This window comes from Schistocerca serialis, chromosome 5 (genome assembly GCF_023864345.2).
Source record: "Schistocerca serialis cubense isolate TAMUIC-IGC-003099 chromosome 5, iqSchSeri2.2, whole genome shotgun sequence".
NCBI lineage: Eukaryota > Metazoa > Arthropoda > Insecta > Orthoptera > Acrididae > Schistocerca > Schistocerca serialis.
Genome location: NC_064642.1, coordinates 312,619,662 through 312,640,296, shown reverse-complemented (window position 1 = coordinate 312,640,296; position 20,635 = coordinate 312,619,662). Strand labels below are relative to the sequence as shown.

The 20,635-nt window shown below is 37.6% G+C and overlaps 1 protein-coding gene across 2 annotated transcripts in view; it reads left to right on the top strand.

The window, feature by feature from the left end:
* Positions 1-20,635, top strand: part of LOC126480811 (DENN domain-containing protein 1A-like) — a 283,452-nt gene that overhangs the window by 159,440 nt on the left and 103,377 nt on the right. For both annotated transcript variants that reach the window (XM_050104137.1, XM_050104136.1), the window contains exon 9: positions 2,456-2,632. In XM_050104137.1, coding sequence (XP_049960094.1) covers positions 2,456-2,632 — 177 coding nt within the window. The remainder of the gene's footprint in view (positions 1-2,455; positions 2,633-20,635) is intronic.

Below are 20,635 nucleotides of genomic sequence, written 5' to 3'. Positions count from 1 at the left end.
CTGCCATTGATCTTCCTCTGAAGATCCACAGATTTGACCATTTTAACCTCCCTATGGTTGCTGGCTTCAGAGCTGCTAACCAAGCAAGATGGCACAGTGTTTAGCACACTAGACTCCTATTCAGATGGCAGTGGCTCAAATTCCCATCCAGGCATCCAGATTTAGATTCTCCATGATTTCCCTAAATCACTTACAGCAAATGCTGCTCTTTCAAAAGGGCACAGCCGATTTCCTTCCCTGATCCGAGCGTGTGGTCCATCTGTAATGTCCTTTTGTCAACAGGACATCAAAGTCTAATCTTCCTTCTTTCCTTCCTTCAAACCTGCCCTTGAGTGTAACTTTGTTATCATTGTGCAACAAGTGCAGTTTGTTGTCAAAATGTTACTTTCACATGTTACAGGCCCATCCCATTTCAATGGTCACTCAAAATTGGCAACTGTTCCACAACTAGCCACAATTTGCTACCTCCTTGTACACAAGAATTCCCCATGTACATCTTCTGCTGATGCTAAACATTTCGTCTACTATTGCCACAAAGGATACTAAGATATCCTTCTGAATCACTTTAAGTAATTTCACACTAATAATCTTTTCATCTTTGAAGAGAAACATATAAGGCGGAGGGATACGAGAATTAAATTGCTCATTTTATATCAATCTTTACATGTGTCACTTATAAAGAACTTTCTAGGAATTCGTGTATCTTCAGTTCATTGCCCAGGTTTCCATACTTCAGTGATTTAGTCATCACCCGAATTCTTGTTGTCATTATTATCATCTTTAGCCCACAGATTGCTTTAAGGCAGCTTTCCTTGATACTCTCTCCTGTCCAAGTTTCTTCATCTCCACGTAACTATTGCAATCTACATCTACTTGAAACTGCATGTTGTAGTCAAGCCGTGGACTCAATTCACATTTTTTATTCTCACACTTCTCCCTCCCATGCCATATTAACTATTCCATGATGTCTTCTTCTGTTGCTGTATATTTCAAAAGTTTGTTTTCCTCTTTCTGTAGTGTTTATTGCCCACAAAATTTTATAGAACGCTACACTCAAGACAAACACTTTCAGAAAAGTCATCCTAGCACATAAATTATATTAGATGTTAAGTTGCAGATAGGCACAACAAAAAGACTGTTGAAAAGTGAGCTTTTGGCTAACAGGGCCTTTGTCAAAATTACACACACACACACACACACACACACACACACACACACAAATTCAACTCATAACACATTGACCACAGTCTCTGGCAGCTGAAGCCAGATTCAGGATTTTGACAAAGGCCTTGTTGCTCGACAGCTCACTTTCTGACAGTACTTTTGTTGTGCCTGTCTGTGACTCAGCATCTCCACTATATAGTGAGTAGCAATTATCATTTTCATAATACTGTTACATTCCATCCTGGATTTTCTGTTGTTTGGTATTAGATGTTAACTTATTTGTCCCATTCATGAAAAGTTTCCATTTTATTGCCAGTCTGAAATTTATATCCTCTTTACTTCTGACATTGCCAGTTATTTTTATGCCCAAATAGAAAAATTCTTCTTCTCCTTTTAGTATCTTATTTTCTGATCTGCAATTCTGATAGATCTCTGTTCTTCAGTGCGTGTCAAATCCCAAAAACATTGTAATTTGAACTTTTATAATTGCTTATCTTCACAATTCAGTATTCTCTCTTATACACCATTTGCATTCATGGAAATATTTGCTTAGAAGATTATGTGTTACATAAATATGCTGAACTTTTCCCCTTGCCTTCACTTTGGGCAGTAACTGCACATTTGTGGGCCATAAGCAGAATTTCTGCATTACCTAAGTGAACCGCAAAGTACTTACGGTTCTTAAAAAAAAAAATCAAAGTAGTGCACTTTTAATTACATAATAAGATCCTGATCTGGAATATGCCATGACACTAGTTGTCCAGGATGCATATTTTGTGAATCCATGCCTTGACGTGCAGCCCACGCTGTAACCATTCCAATTTCAACATCGTGTTCAGTTACTGTTCTCCACTACTCATTTCCCTGCTATTTTGTTTACATTCTAATGATGATGGTATTTTAATAGCTGTCATGTGTATTCTCCTGCCTTCCCACCACTTTTCGAGTCCCATTACATACAAACTCTATTTGATCAAAAAAGATCCGTGTGTAGAATGTATCTTTCAGCTGATGGTCAGCCACTGTTCAGATTTTTTCATCAGTATGATGACCACTGATCTGTCCATTGAAAAAGTTTTAGATTTGATTTAGTGTAAATTAATAACTAGTGTATTCTAATTGATATACAGTATACGGACATGTACAAGACATTTGAATTCCATATAATCCCCCTCCCCCGCTTCTTTCTTATGTTTCACTTATGTAATTTTAGTTCTTAAGTTGTAGTGTGCTTTAATTAGATATCCACCAATATTCCAAACTTTTATTTGGTTTTACATTTTGTTCCAAGTTCATAGAAGAAAGACTTGATATGCTCAATAGTGGCCTTGGATTTTCTGATGAATTTGAAATGGAAGCGTGTAATTATTCTGGGAAGTCGAGTTCAAAACTGAAGCAGCAGTACAAAGATTGGACATCAACAATGAAAAAAGAAGGAACTGCCTTTTTCAAGACTGTCAAGAGCAAGGTAACAAGTAGTTGTAATGCACAGTAATTTTATTTCCTGTTTTGTTTTGAAACTTTTATTCGTCGAAAAGAAGCAGAGTTAATGTTTTAATTATGCTGTGCCTCCTTAATGAATGTTAATTTTCAGTTACTATGTACGCTTTCTCGCGCGCGCGCGCACACGCGCGCGTGTGTGTGTGTGTGTGTGTGTGTGTGTGTGTGTGTGTGTCAACATTGGATGAGTATTTTAGTTTATGTATAGCATGGTGCAAACGTTGTTTCGTATTGTCACACCTAGTGGTATTTCCACCATATGTAATTATTTATTTTTATGACTGAGCTATGCTAACATCTGTACATATAAACACCTTTAGGTATGAAGTTAAGTTTTAGATTATTCGTTCATTGGTCATGCAGTTTGTGATAAATTTTTACATGAAAGACACACACATATTTATTTGTATGTTTTAAATCTTTTTTGTCCACCTGCAATTTCAGATGTTTAAATCCTCATCCTCACTGCCTTGATTTTCTTATATTATTGCCGTGTCTCATTCTATATCTGTATCAATAAAGTAAGTGCTTATGGAATTAACAGAATATGTGTTAATCATATTATTTTAGTAGAGTTTACAAAATAATTTTTGTTGTTAGTGTTATACCACTGAAGAATTATTCTGACCAAAAATATAAATTTTCATCCACATATGTCATGCTGTGCTGCACACTTTTTATAATCAGCAAATTAAAACAAAATTCTAGTGCACTACTAATGTAAAGTACATTATCTTCTATCATTTCATACAATACATACCACAGAATACAAATAACACATTTTTTATAAGTGTATTTTATACATATAATATTCAGGGGGATCAGTCTTCCCTTTGTGCTCAAATAACATCAACTGGGTCTATATCTGGTCCTTTAGTAGCTGGAGTGCAGGTGATTATGGGGGGTGGGGGGTTGTCTAAAGCATTTTGCAGCTCTAGCATTCTTAAGTTGTGAAAATAAGAAACATTTATCAGAAGTTGAGAAATGTTTATGGAGAAAAATATTGTCAATCAGTGTGCACATTTTTTGGTGAAGTCACTTGTAGGTATTCAGGATAAGTAGGTATCTTCTTTGATTTGACAGAACCATTACATCCTGAGGATGCTGCTGTACTTGGAACATTTATCATTTTTTCCTTTCATATGTTGCAGTGAAGGAACAAAAAGCTTTTATGTAAATGGAGTAGTGTACAGTTAGCTTTGTATTAGGAATCTGTTTGAAGTCTACTGTTTTTATTGATCTACCATTAAATATGACAGACAATTTTGAAAAATATTTCCAGATGACACTAGTCTTATTTTAAAAGAAGATAATTTGCTTAGCAACTGTGATAGAAGGCAATATCTAATGATTTATCACAACATTATCACAAGACTATATAAACAATCAGTGCAGGTGAATGCTGAAAATTGTAAAGAATGGAAACATGGTTGGTTGGTTTTTATACTAAAGCCAACCTTAATGTGGAGTAATGAATGTTATTCTTCCTTTTGAGCAGCTGTGGACTATTTACAAAAAAAACTTCATGGTGGAACAAATGTACTGTGAAGTAGAAATCGGAATGCCATACTCCTTAAACAGATGTCTAAAAGATGACCTTGGGTGTGCACCACATATTGTTATTATAACATGTCTTTGAGAAGAAATGATAACTTTTCCCTAAAGAAAAGTTTCTCCAGAAAATTATTCCACATGATGTTATTGGATGAAAATATGCAGATTGTCAAGTTAGTGATTTGTTGCTCCCCAAGATTTGCAATTATTCTAATTCAAAAATGAGTGTTTCCCAGATTAGATTAGATTAGATTAGATTAGATTAATACTAGTTCCATGGATCATGAATACGATATTTCGTAATGATGTGGAACGAGTCGAATTTTCCAATACATGACATAATTAGGTTAATTTAACAACATACTTAAGTTAATATAACAACTTTATTTTTTTTGTGTTTTTTTGTTTTTCTTTATTTTTTATTTTTTTTATTTTTTTTAATATTTGTTTTTTTTCTTTTTTTCTTAATTTATATGTAAAAATTCCTCTATGGAGTAGAAGGAGTTGTCATTCAGAAATTCTTTTAATTTCTTCTTAAATACTTGTTGGTTATCTGTCAGACTTTTGATACTATTTGGTAAGTGACCAAAGACTTTAGTGCCAGTATAATTCACCCCTTTCTGTGCCAAAGTTAGATTTAATCTTGAATAGTGAAGATCGTCCTTTCTCCTAGTATTGTAGTTATGCACACTGCTATTACTTTTGAATTGGGTTTGGTTGTTAATAACAAATTTCATAAGAGAGTATATATACTGAGAAGCTACTGTGAATATCCCTAGATCCTTAAATAAATGTCTGCAGGATGATCTTGGGTGGACTCCAGCTATTATTCTGATTACACGCTTTTGTGCAATAAATACTTTATTCCTCAGTGATGAATTACCCCAAAATATGATGCCATATGAAAGCAATGAGTGAAAATAGGCATAGTAAGCTAATTTACTAAGATGTTTATCACCAAAATTTGCAATGACCCTTATTGCATAAGTAGCTGAACTCAAACGTTTCAGCAGATCATCAATGTGTTTCTTCCAATTTAATCTCTCATCAATGGACATACCTAAAAATTTGGATTATTCTACCTTAGCTATATGCTTCTGATTAAGGTCTATATTTATTAATGGCGTCATACCATTCACTGTATGGAACTGTATGTACTGTGTCTTATCAAAATTCAGTGAGAGTCCGTTTACAAGGAACCACTTAGTAATTTTCTGAAAGACAGTATTGACAATTTCATCAGTTAATTCTTGTTTCTCAGGTGTGATTACTGTACTTGTATCATCAGCGAAGAGAACTAACTTTGCCTCTTCATGAATATAGAATGGCAAGTCATTAATATATAATAAGAACAACAAAGGACCCAAGACTGACCCTTGTGGAACCCCATTCTTGATAGTTCCCCAGTTTGAGGAATGTGCTGATCTTTGCATGTTACGAGAACTACTTATTTCAACTTTCTGCACTCTTCCAGTTAGGTACGAATTAAACCATTTGTGCACTGTCCCACTCATGCCACAATACTTGAGCTTCTCTAGCAGAATTTCAAGAGTTACACAATCAAAAGCCTTTGAGAGATCACAAAAAATCCCAATGGGTGGTGTTCGGTTATTCAGATCATTCAAAATTTGACTGGTGAAAGCATATATGGCATTTTCTGTTGAAAAACCTTTCTGGAAACCAAACTGACATTTTGTTAGTACTTCATTTTTACAGATATGTGAAGCTACTCTTGAATACATTACTTTCTCAAAAATTTTGGATAAAGCTGTTAGAAGGGAGATTGGACGGTAATTGTTGACATCAGATCTATCCCCCTTTTTATGCAAAGGTATAACAATAGCATATTTCAGTCTATCAGGGAAAATGCCCTGTTCCAGAGAGCTATTACACAGGTGGCTGAGAATCTTACTTATCTGTTGAGAACAAGCTTTTAGTATTTTGCTGGAAATGCCATCAATTCCATGTGAGTTTTTGCTTTTAAGCAAGTTTATTATTTTCCTAATTTCAGAGGGAGAAGTGGGTGAGATTTCAATTGTATCAAATTGCATAGGTATGGCCTCTTCCATTAACAGCCTAGCATCTTCTAATGAACACCTGGATCCTACTATATCCACAACATTTAGAAAATGATTATTAAAAATATTTTCAACTTCTGACTTTTTGTTCGTTAAGTTTTCATTCAATTTGATGGTAATACTGTCTTCCTCTGCTCTTGGTTGACCTGTTTCTCTTTTAATAATATTCCAAATTGTTTTAATTTTATTATCAGAGTTGCTGATTTCAGACATGATACACATACTCCTGGATTTTTTAATAACTTTTCTTAATATAACACAGTAGTTTTTATAATTTTTGATAGTTTCTGGGTCATTACTCTTTCTTGCTGTCAGATACATTTCCCTTTTCCGGTTACAAGATATTTTTATACCCTTAGTAAGCCATGGTTTGTTACAAGGTTTCTTACGAGTATATTTAACTATTTTCTTGGGGAAGCAGTTTTCAAATGCATTTACAAAAATGTCATGAAATAAATTATATTTTAAATTGGCATCAGGTTCACGGTACACCTCATCCCAGTCTAACTGCTGTAGGCTTTCCCTGAAATTTGCAATTGTTAAATTGTTGACTGAACGTACTACTTTGGAGGACTGTTTAGTATTGCTGAATGGAGCTATGTCATATATTGTAACTAGCTGTGCACCATGATCAGAAAGACCATTCTCAACAGGCTGAGCATTTATCTGGTTAAACTTATCTTGGTCTATAAAGAAGTTATCTATCAGTGAGCTGCTATCCTTTACCACCCGAGTAGGAAAATCAATAATGGGTGTCAAATTGAAAGAACCGAGTAATACTTCAAGGTCATTTTTCCTATTACTCTCTTTCAGAGAATCTACATTGAAGTCCCCACAAATAATAATTTGCTTCCCCCTGTCTGACAGATAGCACAACAAGGAGTCCAAATTTTTCAGAAATAGATGAAAATTTCCTGATGGGGACCTATATACAGTTACAATTATAAATGTGCCTTTATTTAATTTAAGCTCACAGGCGCATGCTTCTATATGTTTCTCTACACAAAACTTTTTTGTTTCTATACTTTTTGCACAATGACAACTTTTGACATATATGGCAACTCCTCCTTTCTCCATATTTTCTCTCATTACATGTGCAGAGAGCTTATAACCACTTACATTTACCTTATCCATATCAGTAACAATGTGATGCTCAGACAGGCATAGTATATCTATTTCATTCTCAGCTTCTAAATCTTCCAAACAAACCAGAAGCTCATCTACTTTATTCTTTAAACTCCCAATATTTTGATGAAATATACTTACATTATTTTTAATTATACTTTTATGAGAACCTTTCCTTATTCTAACATTTGCAGTACTCTCCTGTCTGAGTTTCTCATTGTGCTTAGGCCTAGTTCCTATACCAGTGGTCACATGGTGTTCAGAGAGGCAGATTATGTCAATTGGGTTGGGTGACTTTAGTTCATCAATGCAATTACCTAGGACTGAGATACAACTTGGTGGAGATAAAATTTCTGGTGATTGGTGAAAATTTATAATTGATAGCTGTGATTGGTGATCCAATGTGCTAGAATTGTGCTGTTGAATTTCTTTCCTAAACTGAAGATTTGTTTCAATCCTGACCTCTCGTAGAACTTGACATCTTTCTGTCTTACCTATCCTAAAAAAGGTGCTGCTCCAACACCTGTAACCACTGGTATTTTACCATTCATGGCAGTGCCTCCCCCCCTTAAATTTCCTGCTATTACCCCAGCCAGTTTCCCCTTCCCTTTCCTGTTGAGATGTAGGCCGTGCCTGGTATAGTCCCACCTACTGAGATAATCAACAGGAACCACACCAATATGAGCCCCCGCACCCGACACAAGCAGCCGTTCCAACTCCAAATTAACTCTCCCAACAGAAGAGTTCAAATGAGGCCGGTCATGGCGTCTCAGGACAGATACAAATTCAACATTGGTGTGTCTCGATGCCGACGCAATCTTTACCAGGTCACACTCTATACTGTACCCAGGATCTCTGTCGATGCTGTTCCCTGGCCCTCCCACAATAACCACGGTGTCTTCCCTGGTAAATACTTTACAGAGTGAACCTAAATCCTCTGTCACCTGATCCAGACTAGCACTTGGTTTGAAAAAATTTGTGACCTGGTATTCTGGTCCTAATTCCTCCTGCAGAAGTTGGCCTACACCTCTGGCATGAGAACTGCCTAACAACAAAACTTTCTTCCTTTTCGATGACTTTCCTACATTCTTTTTCAATTTCCTATTGAAAGTTTGTTGTGTCCTGTCTACACCTACCTCTGCTTGAGGCTCATCAGTTTCTAACTGAAGCAACAGGTCAAACTTATTTTTGACATTCACCACAAAACTGTCAGACTTAGTTCTAGGCCTGTTCCTTCTGCTACCTGTTGCCACTTCCCACCTCTCTTTGCCCTTCTCCCTTCTTAACCTGTCCAGATCTTCCCTAGCCTGATCTGGCTCAGCCTGAAGGGCAGCAATTTTCCCCTCCTGTTCCACTATCTTCCTATCTCTGCTGCAAATCCTACATAACCACTGATGAGCCTGATCCACTTTCCCAACAGTCCCCCCAGTGAAAAAAACTACTGCATCCATCACACCAAACCCCGGAACTAACAATTCTACGGCAAGTCAGGCACTTCTCACTCATGGCAAAAATAATACTTTAGCTAGGATAAATCAATTAAATTACCGAAAATCAAAAAAGACGTTACAAGAATTAAGCCTATTCACAAATGTATATAAGCAAGTTTCTGATTTAAAATTCCGCTGGTTTTCTGAGATCTGTATTAAAACAACGAAGGTATGCGCTATTTATTATATATTTCACTCGATAGAATGAAAAAAGGGCAATTAAACGAGATACTTTAACTTTGATTCTCCAAAAACGTTACGAGAATAGGCCTATAAACAAATGTATATAGGCAAGTTTCTGATATAAAGTTACGCTGTTTTTCTGAAATCTGTATTAAAACAATGAAGTTATACGCTATTTACGGTAGTTTACTTATTTGTTACCGAGAAACTAGTTAAATTACCTTGAAAGAAGAAACAAACACGTTTACAAAATTTAAGCCTAAGCACGACTTCGCGAAGTTACGATCTTTTCGTGTTTTCTGAAAAAATACGCAAATAAAAGTCAAACCTTTAACGGCAAGACTAAACGACACACTAATGCACGTATTTAATTTGTTGTCAGCGTTAAACTAAATTATATTCCTGTCTAAATCACTTAACTTTCTGGAAATGGTTTCTGGCGTCACTTACTCGGCGGCCATCTTGGAACAGACACAATGTGGACACCAAAAAATTTTGAAGTTTCCGCCCTATCTACTATTTCCTCACCATGTGTCACACTTATCATTGGTGCAGTACCTCTAGATGTGCAGATCTGAATATGTTATGTCTTTTTAAAATTAAGGGTGAGACCACTGATAGAAAACAAATCAATGATATGTTTAAGAATATTGTTTAACATTTTTTTTCTGTATATATGTTTGGTTTGATGATGATATTAGTGTCACCTGCAGAAAGAACTATTTCTGCTTGTTGTATATTAGATGGTCAATCATTTACATATTTGAGGAACAATAGTGTACTTCAAATTGAGCCTTGGAGAACCCCATAAGTGATTTCTCACCACTGAGAATAATGTCCTCAGACTACAATGATTGAATTACTAAGTACAACTTGCTGCATTCTTTTGGTTAGATATGATATCCATTGGTTGGCTATACCATCAATCCTACTAAAACTTCAGTTTATTTAGGAGAGTACAGTGATTGTGAATCAGTGCATAAGATAGGTCACAAAAAATACCAGCCAGCACTATTTTATTATTTAATGCTTGTAAAATTGAGGGAGTGAACATGTAAATGGCATTCTCAGTAGAGCAACTCTTTTGAAATCCAAACTGTGGTTTGCCGAGGATATTATTGCTTTTCAAATGAGATAGTATTCCAGAATACATCTCCTCTGCAAAGATTTTGGAAAATGATGTCAGCAGTTAAACATGTTTGTAGTTGACATCTGTCCTGTCACCTGTCTTTGACAACAGCATATTTCAGTCTCTCTGGAAAGATGCTTTGAGTTAGTGATGCATTACATATTGCAGATAAGACTAGGCCAATTATATGGGAACAAATATTTAATACTCTGTTGGAAATACTATCAAAACTAGATGAGATTTTATTTTTGAGATAATGTATAATTTTCTCAATTCCAGGTGGAGAAGTTGGTCATACATTCATATAACTGAATTTTATGATAGTTGCTGTGATTTTTCTCTTGAACTGTTTGTCCATATACTTTCTACTATATTTAAGAAATGATTATTAAATATATTTGCTCCTATCTTGATTTTAAGACTGATATCCATCACTGTCTCTGAAATACAAAGAATTTTTACTTTCCCTTTTGAGTTTGCATTCACAGCTCAGAAAAAGGCAGCCATCAGACCATTGTTTTTAATGCAGGCTGTTGTTATAATATCTCTAAATTCTAATTCTGAAATCATTGTATATTTTCTTAATTTTGGGATTTGTTGTTAATAGTATAAACTCATTCAGGAGAAGCTGCAGCATCATTTCAGCAAATGGTAGCCCAACATATGATTTGCACATGGGTAATAATTTGTTTGCCAATGTACAGAAAGGTTGCACTATTATACAGATTCAGTTTTCTGTGGTCTTCCAACAGAACTGAAAAAAATGTATTTTGAACCGCAAATTTTCACATCCAGTAAGTCTTCCTGGTGCTGCACACTTTCTAATTTTTAAAAGATTCTTTTCAGTAAGTCTGAAAATTTTGCTATAATATGATACGTATATGTGTATGCTCTCTCCATCATCTTGTTTTTGTATTTTTGTAGTGATGCATTCCATGACTGAATTTCTTTGCTCTGTGTGGTAACACACAAAAAATGAAACATGAATAAAAAAAAGCAGTATTCAGCATTCTCCATGCATCTCACACATAAAGCATCTCAAATTTATTCATCACACAGAAAATTTATTTATAACAGTTCTTTTCATGCAGAACATCTTCCACTTTCTGCAAGAAATTGCCAATAATTGTGCATCCACTTCAACATTTAATGGTTGGAATTAATTTACTGATGAGTTCATTGACTTCTGAATTAAGAAATTAATTCAGATTTAAAGTGATGTGGGACATTGCTTACCATGATATAGGTTGTGTCTATATCTACATCTGTTTGTGTTTGTGTGTCTATCGACCTGCCAGCGCTTTCGCATGGTAAGTCACATCATCTTTGTTTTTAGATATATTTTCCTGCGTGGAATGTTTCCCTCTATTATATTCATATCATTAATTTGAACCCAACAATTACGTTTGTTATTGTCACTGTTGCATTTCGAAATCTTTTCTGTCATCTTATTTTCTCTTTCTGTTTTTGCCAGTAGGTTCACTTTGTATTCACCTTCTCCTTTTTACCATAATCTACTATACAATCTTATCCTGCCTATATATACTCAATAATACGTAACCCACTTCCAAACCATAACCAAAAAAAATTTTTTTTTCCACTTTCAACACTACCATTGCTATAAAATCCACCGTTTCTAGTTCACAAACAGTTCCTTTCACCTATTAAACAACCATTTCGGCTGGTTCTAATAACTTTCGCTTTATTTCCATTTCCGTTTTTCCCACATCATTGATCATTTTTAGCCGCTTCCCACAGGTTTTAATGTCATTATTTCTTCGTCAGACAACTGTTAGCCTCGCTCTCATAATCTGCCACCACAAAACCACTCCTTTTAATACATTTACACGTAGTTTTTTCGAAATTTTCCCGAATTTCTCCACCCTTTAACGTGTTTTGGCGGCAACACAACCACCTAACCTTAATGCACATCGTTGTCTACCAACCCAAGTTCACCACAGGATCTACACAGCCCAGCTTTAACCAACACTTTTTCACCTTTTTTCACACCAGATCTCCAGTTGCTTTCTAGTTCACCTTTATCTCTCCCCATATATTTTCATTTTTATTTTCATTTGCATTTCAGCCTCATAAAAAAGGTCTCTTTTTTTCCCCCTAAGGTAAGTCTTTCTGCTCCCGGGATTGGAATGACCCCTTACCCTCTCCCTTAAAACCCACATCCTTTCGTCTTTCCCTCTCCTTCCCTCTTTCCTGATGAAGCAACCGTTGGTTGCGAAAGCTAGAATTTTGTGTGTATGATTGTGTTTGTTTGTGTGTCTATCGACCTGCCAGCGCTTTCGTATGGTAAGTCACATCATCTTTGTTTTTAGATATATTTTTCCTGCATGGAATGTTTCCCTCTATTATATATATATATATATATATAATGGAAGGAAACATTCCACGTGGGAAAAATTATATATAAAAACAAAGATGAGGTGACTTACCGAACAAAAGCGCTGGCAGGTCGATAGACACACAAACAAACACAAACACACACACACAAAATTCAAGCTTTCGCAACAAACTGTTGCCTCATCAGGAAAGAGGGAAGGAGAGGGGAAGACAAAAGGAAGTGGGTTTTAAGGGAGAGGGTAAGGAGTCATTCCAATCCCGGGAGCGGAAAGACTTACCTTAGGGGGAAAAAAGGACAGGTATACACTCGCACACACGCACATATCCATCCACACATACAGACACAAGCAGACATATTTAAAGACCATATGTCATGGCACCCATGAAAGTACATAGTACTATGCAGCCTTGGATTTATGTGATAAAAGTGTTTGGACTTCCAAAAGGAAGAAGAATAAGACATATATGAAGTTGTTTTATTATTCCTTAGGGGACATTCCTCAGGTAAATTATTTTTTTTAAAATACTAGTTCTAGAAAAGTGTTTTGCCTTTTATTTTGTGACGCAATGACTACTTGAAAAACATATTTATTTGATGCATTTCCATGAGCAGAAGAAACAATGGCGGATTTCATAATATCTTTTAGTTTATCATCTCCTCTTCTACAACTGTTCTTACATGCTGGTCTTTTTAATGGCGGTTGTGGTACCGCGGGACCCATTCAACCGGTATGTGCGGCTTCTGTGGTTGGCCCGTAATACCCCGGGCAGGCTGTTGTCAGATAAATGGAACATCCTGTATGTAAATGACCTTACATCTTGCACTGATCCATAAGAATAGTGCTCTTTGTTAGTGATAATAAAGTTCTTTAAAACTGCAACGATAGAAGGAGCAATAAAAGAATATTACTATTGATTAATTCTCTGTAAACTGTCTGTGGCTTGATTTGTGGAGGGAAGAAATAAAGCAGTTTATTCAATTCTGTACAAGGCATGATGCATCATCAATAATAGTGTCACATGGGAGAAAGTGTGCATGAAAAACTGATAGTTAAAGATCATGTAATGTCCTTTGATCAGAACTTGAATTGGGATTTATGTACTATAGTTCTTCTCAAAGTGCTTGAGCTTTACGTTTGCACTATGTATAAAGACTGATTTTGGTGATGACCATTAGAAAACTAGCTTGCTTTGCAAATTTCTGTACACTGATGTCACATGGAATAATTTTCTGGGGCAACTCCACATGTGGACACGAAGTATTTATTGCACATAAATGTTTTGTAAGCATAATATCTGGTGTACATCCTTGAATTTCATGCAGGGAACACTTTAAAAAGCTTAGACATACTAACAACCACCTCACAATACATTTATATTCTTGTGAAGTTTGTTGCAAAGAATCAGGCACAATTTCAGACTAATAATAGCATTCGTAACTATTAGAGTGGCAACAAAAATGGCCTCCTTACTCACAATGTAAACTTCCTCTCGCACAAAAAATAGTAAAGAATGCTGCCACAAAAATATATGACCACCTACCAAGTGAATTAAAAGTGCTGGTACATAACAAAAGTTCTCAAAACGAGTCAAAATCGCATGTACTTGGCAACTGCTTGTACTCCATAGATTAGTTTCTGGATGACATTTTAGCGGATGACACAGGAGCAGCTGCTCGCGTTCTTCGTTTTATCCACTTGACAAACCTGTCTAAGGACTTTTGATTATGCTGTTTCCTTTTAATCCCTTGCCTGTTAATGTGCCTTTTATAGTGTTGTCCTTTTAATTGCTGTTTTAACCTTGTGCTTTGCAGTACATTCATAACTTAGTCTGGGCGCTAATGACCACTGAAAAAAAAAAAAAAAAAAAAAAAAAAAAAAAGTTTGTAATACCTGTATCACAGTTAATACAAATTACTTCCTCTGTCTTTATGAGGTGGTAATACAGGAAGTGCTGGAGAGGTTGTATTTCTGCTGACTACTGCCAGCACTGTTAGTTGTCATTAATCGTGTGGTATTGCTCTGTCAGGCAGAAACTGTTAACTACCATGATAAATCTTTCACTGTGAAACACAGTGTATGCTGTTGTGAAAGTTTCTGACATGCTATAACCGTATGCTGGACTGGGACATATTACAACTGTCTGGTGGGCTAGGACGTATTACAATTGTCTGCTGGACTGGGACACAAACTAGGACTCTGTTACTTTGCAGGCAGTGCACCTACCAATGAACTACCCTGGAATGACCCAGTTACCTTAATTTAACTTTGTGCTTTCTTCTAATGATGTCATGTGTTTATACTGAATAGGTGAAAATGTGTGGTGAGAAAACAGTCTCAGAACATGACATTTACACAGAAACATTAAGTTCGGCCAAGGTGGTATACTTCCTTATTAAACACAGCCTCACAATAGATTTATTCACCAATTAAATCTCTGTCAACAATCCATTGCAGTTTGAGTTTATGAGAAACATTAAAAAATATAATACTAGAGGAAAAATCTTCTGCATGTCCCTGTAGTTTATGTAATTTTAACACAGGAAGTAGTAAATAAAAAGCTAGAAACCTCATTCATAATCTGCCCATGGAAACAAAATGTCTGATAGACAGTAAAAGTGTCTCCTTCTATATCATACACTGAGGGGTGTTCAACAAGTAATGCAACACATACTTTTCTCCAACAATTTCAGTTGACAAAATGTAGAATCTGCTGTGGGACATCATGAAATACTCCCAATTCAGCCCTTATTGTTTCATGAAGTTCTGATACGCGGTGGCACTATACGCAGCCTTCAAAATGGTGCCTGTAATGGAGGTGTGTTCCAAGCAGAGAGCTTTCATCGAGTTTATTTACCAGAGATTCATATGCACCAGCAGAATGTCTACAGAGACCTGCCAGCGAACAAAGCATGTTGAGGTGTGTGTCAATATTGCTACAAGGTCACACAAACCTGTTCGATCTCATCTGTGATGGCCAGCCACACATAGCGGTGATACCTGCAAAGTTTTAATGTGCAGACACTCTCATTCACGATGACTGACAGATCACAATCGGACATTTCGCTGCACAACTGTATGTCTCTGTTGGTAGCGCTGACACAATCGTCCACCAGTGGAGTATTCAGCGGTGTGTGTCTGTTGAGTTTCTCGCCGCCTAACAGAAGACCATAAAGTGCAATGAAGGACCACCTGTGTGGAGTTGTTTGTGCGTTTTGTTTGTGCATTACAGAGCTGATCATGACAATTTTTTTTCGATTATCATCACAGACAATGAAACATGGGTTCATCACTTCGAACTAGAAACAATACGGCAATCGTGGAGTGGCCCAACGCTGCCTCTCCACTGAAGGAAAAGTTTGAAACCGGATCCTCAGCTGATAGTCATGGCGACAGTCTTCGCGGACTTTGAAAGGGTTATTCTGTTTGATGTCCTCCATCTTGGTGCAACAACCAATTCCGAAGTGTATTGTGCTACACTAAGGAGATAGAAGAAACTACTTCAGTGTGTTCATCACCACAAAAATGCAAACTAACTTCTCCTCCTCCATGATGAATCAAGGCCTCACACAAACCTGCACATCAGAGGGGAGCTGACGAAACTTCGTTGGACTGTTCTTCCTGACCTAACCTACAGTCCGGAACTCGCACCTTCCAAACTCCTTCCGTTTGGCCCAATGAAGAGTGCACTCTTTGGGAAACAGTATATGGGTGATTGGGAGGTTATTGATGCAGTAGAACATTGGTTCCAACATTGGCCAGTAGAGTGGTACTGTGTGGGCATACAGGCCTTTGCCATAAGGTGGCGTAAGACAGTCACATTGGACAGAGATTAAGTTGAAAAATAGGGTTTTGTAGCCAAAAAGTGTTGCATTACTTATTGAACACCCCTTGTAATTCTTGAGTAGAAATAAAAAGTCAATTCTAAACCTGTAACTCTTTAGCATGTAGCCGCATTAGGTTAGCTTTTTGCCTGTTCCGTGGATCATGTTCACAACAGCCTACAGTAACTCCTCATGATATAAAATGTATCAAGAGATTTACAAATAAGATACATTTTCTCTATGAAATACTTGTCAGTTACATATACATTTTTTAACCTTAGTTTATGACAAAATTTGATAAATGTAATGAACCACATACATGTCCTATATGGAATTATTTCCATATTGTGTGCTTAATTGCGTACCTCTGTATTATCTTACTTTTATCAATGTGCAGAATAAAATGATATTAAAATTTCCACTTCTAACATGAATGGACTTTTGCTGTTTGCATCTGCAGAAGGTGTCTTAGTTACTGCACGATATTGTGAGGACCCGAGGAATTAAAAAACTTGGATGTACAAGATTTCCTTACTGTCATTACAGTCCTAATGCAACACCATTTGATTTAAATATCTTTGGTAGACTTAACAAATCACTTTGCAGAGTGACATTTGCAGCTGACAATAGTCTTGTGGTCTGTGGCAAACTACACTTCCACTGGTTCAGAGTTCTACCATGTACGTCCAACTCTCAGGATCACATGAGGCACTGTAAATGAGTTTTAGGCAAAATAAGAAGAAACTTTGCTTTTGAAGGCTGCTCTGCAATTTTATATAAGTATTGGAATTTTAGAATTAAATCTGATTTTTTCAACAGTGTTTTCTTTGGTGGTAGTCACATTGTTACATGTGTGGTGCTGGTTACCTCCAGCATTGTAAATGTAAACTGCTCTAAATTTGCTGGCCTGTACTCAAAGACAATAAAGAGGTTGTGTGTGCCGACTCCAAGAAATAGAATGTAGCAGGTGCCTGAATGTATGACACTTTAGGTGTAATTGGCATGGAGAGGACTTATTTGACTTTATACTTGTGTATAATTTTACTACATGATACCTGTTATGTTCAACAGAAGATTGTCTGCAAGTGAGCTTTCAGCAAAAAAGGCCTTCATCAGAAATACATACGCACACATGTGCGCACGCGATCGTAGTCTCCAGCTGCTTAGGCCAGAGCTGGCCTCAGCAGCCAGAGACTGTGGTCGCACGTGCGTCTGTGTGTGTTTGTGTTGTGTTGTGTTGTCTATTTCTGATGAAAGCCTTTTTGGTCAAAAGCTTACTTGCTGACAGTCTTTCTGTTGTTCCTATCTGTGCATAAAATTTGTACTTGCTGTATTGCTAATAGTTTTATTATGATAAGTTATGTCAGGAACATGCTCAAGTATGTAGAGCAATGCTGTTGAAATAAAACAGGCAACAAGTACTATGAATAGGTGCAGCAGTAAGTGATCTGTGGACCACAATAGTTTAAATAAATTTGTTATCAAGATGTGAATAACTTCTGAAACAGGAAGTAATCTCTCTTTCACAACAAGAACTTCATAGAACACAATGAAGAAGGGCTACTAGATCTGTGACCCTCAGTCTCCCCTTCCTCTGTTCATTCGCTCCCTCCCAATCCACACCTCCATGTCGTTGTCATTGGATGCTGCAGGAACTCATCGGTGCCAGTGCCCATGTCATGTTTTCATCCTGTGCACCTGCTACCTCTCATCCTGATGTTCCTATCCTGTGCTCCTGCTGCCTCCCTCCCAGCCATCAGGCAAACTTCCCCAACCACTCTCTAGCTCAAAAAAGGATTTGTCCAAAAGCTATTGAAGTTCCACATAGAGGAGGTGTTTAGCTGTGGACAGGCATATTTAAAGTGCATTTAAAAGCAGAGTAAGCCATCCAAGCCATTGGACAAGATCCTTATACAGGCTGAGAGTGAGTGAGAGAGAGAGAGAGAGAGAGAGAGAGAGAGAGAGTGCAGCATCGGAAAGCTGTACTTCAGGGAAAATGAGAGGAACAAGAAACGAGAAGGGGAAAGGACTATGCACTTGCATTGGGGAGAGAGCAGGTGTATGTGAGCTGGAGTGAGGCAGGGAAGGGGATAGAGGCAGCTGGAAACAGGAGACTAGTGAAGGTTGTGGCCGGGGGGCGTGGGGGGGGGGGGGGGTGTATGGGAACAAATGATATGTTGTAGGGAGAGTTCTCACCTGTGCAGTTTAGAAAAGCTGGTGCTGATGGAAAGAATCCAGATGGCATGGGGCTGTGAAGCAGTGTTTGAAGTCAAGCACATCATATTGTATAGCATGCTCAGCAACTGGGTGGTCCAGCCACTCTGGGTCACAGTTTGACAGTGGCCATTCATGTGGACAGCCAGCTTGTTAGTGGTATGCCTGCAAAGAAATTCACACTGTGTGGGTAGACCATATGAATGCTTTCCCACATGCTCCTGCCTTTGGCGTAGTAGGAGAAGCCTGTGATAGGAATGGAGTAGTTGCTGATGAGAGATGTATGGGACAGGTCTTCCATATAGGATCATTGCAGGGATATGAGCCATGGAGCAAGGAACTGGGGGCAGGGGTCAAATAGGAACAGACAAGAATATTGTGTAGAATGGGTGAGTGACAGTATACCACTGTGGGAGGGGTGGAGAAAATGGTGGGAGGATATTTATCATTTAAGAGCACAACTGAGTTGGTAACCCATGACATCAAGGTAGCCCTTCATGACTGACATGCTGTTTGGCTGGTATCAGTGTGCATTCTAGAAATGGTGTGCAGATGGGCTCAACTGAGCAGAGAGAGGGAGAGGATGAGAGGGGCAGAGAAAGGGTTGAAGGGGGGATGAACAGAGATAGGTAGGGGAGAGAGAGAGAGAGAGAGAGAGAGAGAGAGAGAGAGGGCGGGGAGGGGGGGGGGGATGGATAGAGAGAGGAGGGGGAGGGCAGCACAGACAAAGGGAAGAGCTTGAACTTCAACCATACTCTGGTAACTGTAAATTTTCATGTCCACATGAGGCCATGATACCAAGGTCTAGATGGTGGCACTGGTGTTATTTGTGTGTGGTAATTTACTTTGTCATAGAAACCTGCCATTCTCTATCCCACTCATACTGAATCCTCTTCATGTAAACTAATTGCAGAGCCTCCACCAATATGTATGTGTGTGTGTGTGTGTGTGTGTGTGTGTGTGTGTGTGTGTGTCTATACTAAGGTGACAAGGCATGGGATTATGATGTGCGCATATACAGACAGCAGTAGTATTGTGCATTTAATGTATAAAAGGACAGTGCAGTGGCAGCCATTCATTTCCAGTTGTTCATATGTGCCATCATCTTGTGAGCTGTTGAGTAGTTTTTATGCTCAATGTTTTCCTCTTGTATCATATGACAGCACTTATAGGCTTCCAAGATTGTAGTAAGTTCTGCTGTAGTTATCATAATTTCCTTTTGTAACTTGTGCTTAAATCCCACTTGCAAATGAGAATACCAAAAGGCATGTGCTGTTCTTTGTGGTTTTTTGACCCGTAGGTGTTGAGTATCCTTGTCTGTGGATATTTGGCTGGGATCCCACACAAATTATGGTTTGACATAGCAGAAGAAACTGGAGGATTAATTCTCATGCCCGGCTCAGTGACAATACAAAAGTAACTTCATTCAAATATGAGCAGTCATCATGCAGAATCGGCTGATCAGATGTACAGTGTACCTTTATATATTCTCTTACTAGTGGAGGCAGATTTTTAAACAGCCAATAACAATGTAACATGTTGCAGAAAGTTCCTGGATGTGGGATAACTCGGCATTTTCTGAAAATTAAGTCCTTTGCATTTGGAATTTTATGATGAAATATTTACTCTGCAAGTGAAATGGTGGTTTGTAGTTTTGCACAAGTAATGTATTTGTTGGCGCTAACTTCACGTCGCCAAGACATATTCTATATCACAACCTCTCCCTCTTCAACCTGCCTTCTTACACCCTGAGCCTCTCTGTCCCTCTGCTTCCTCCTTCGCCTCTCCATCCCCCCCCCCCCCCCCCTCTCTCTCTCTCTCTCTCTCTCTCTCTCTCTCTCTCTCTCTTTCTTTTTGTGTGTGTGTGTGTGTGTGTGTGTGTGTGTGTGTGTGTGTGTGTGTGAAGACCTTTAGGAAATTAACAATTATTGGAAAATGTCACTAACTAGTAAATACCTAATGCACATGCTAGAGAAATTTCAGGTCCCAACGAGACAGTCCAAAAAATATTTAGGTAATT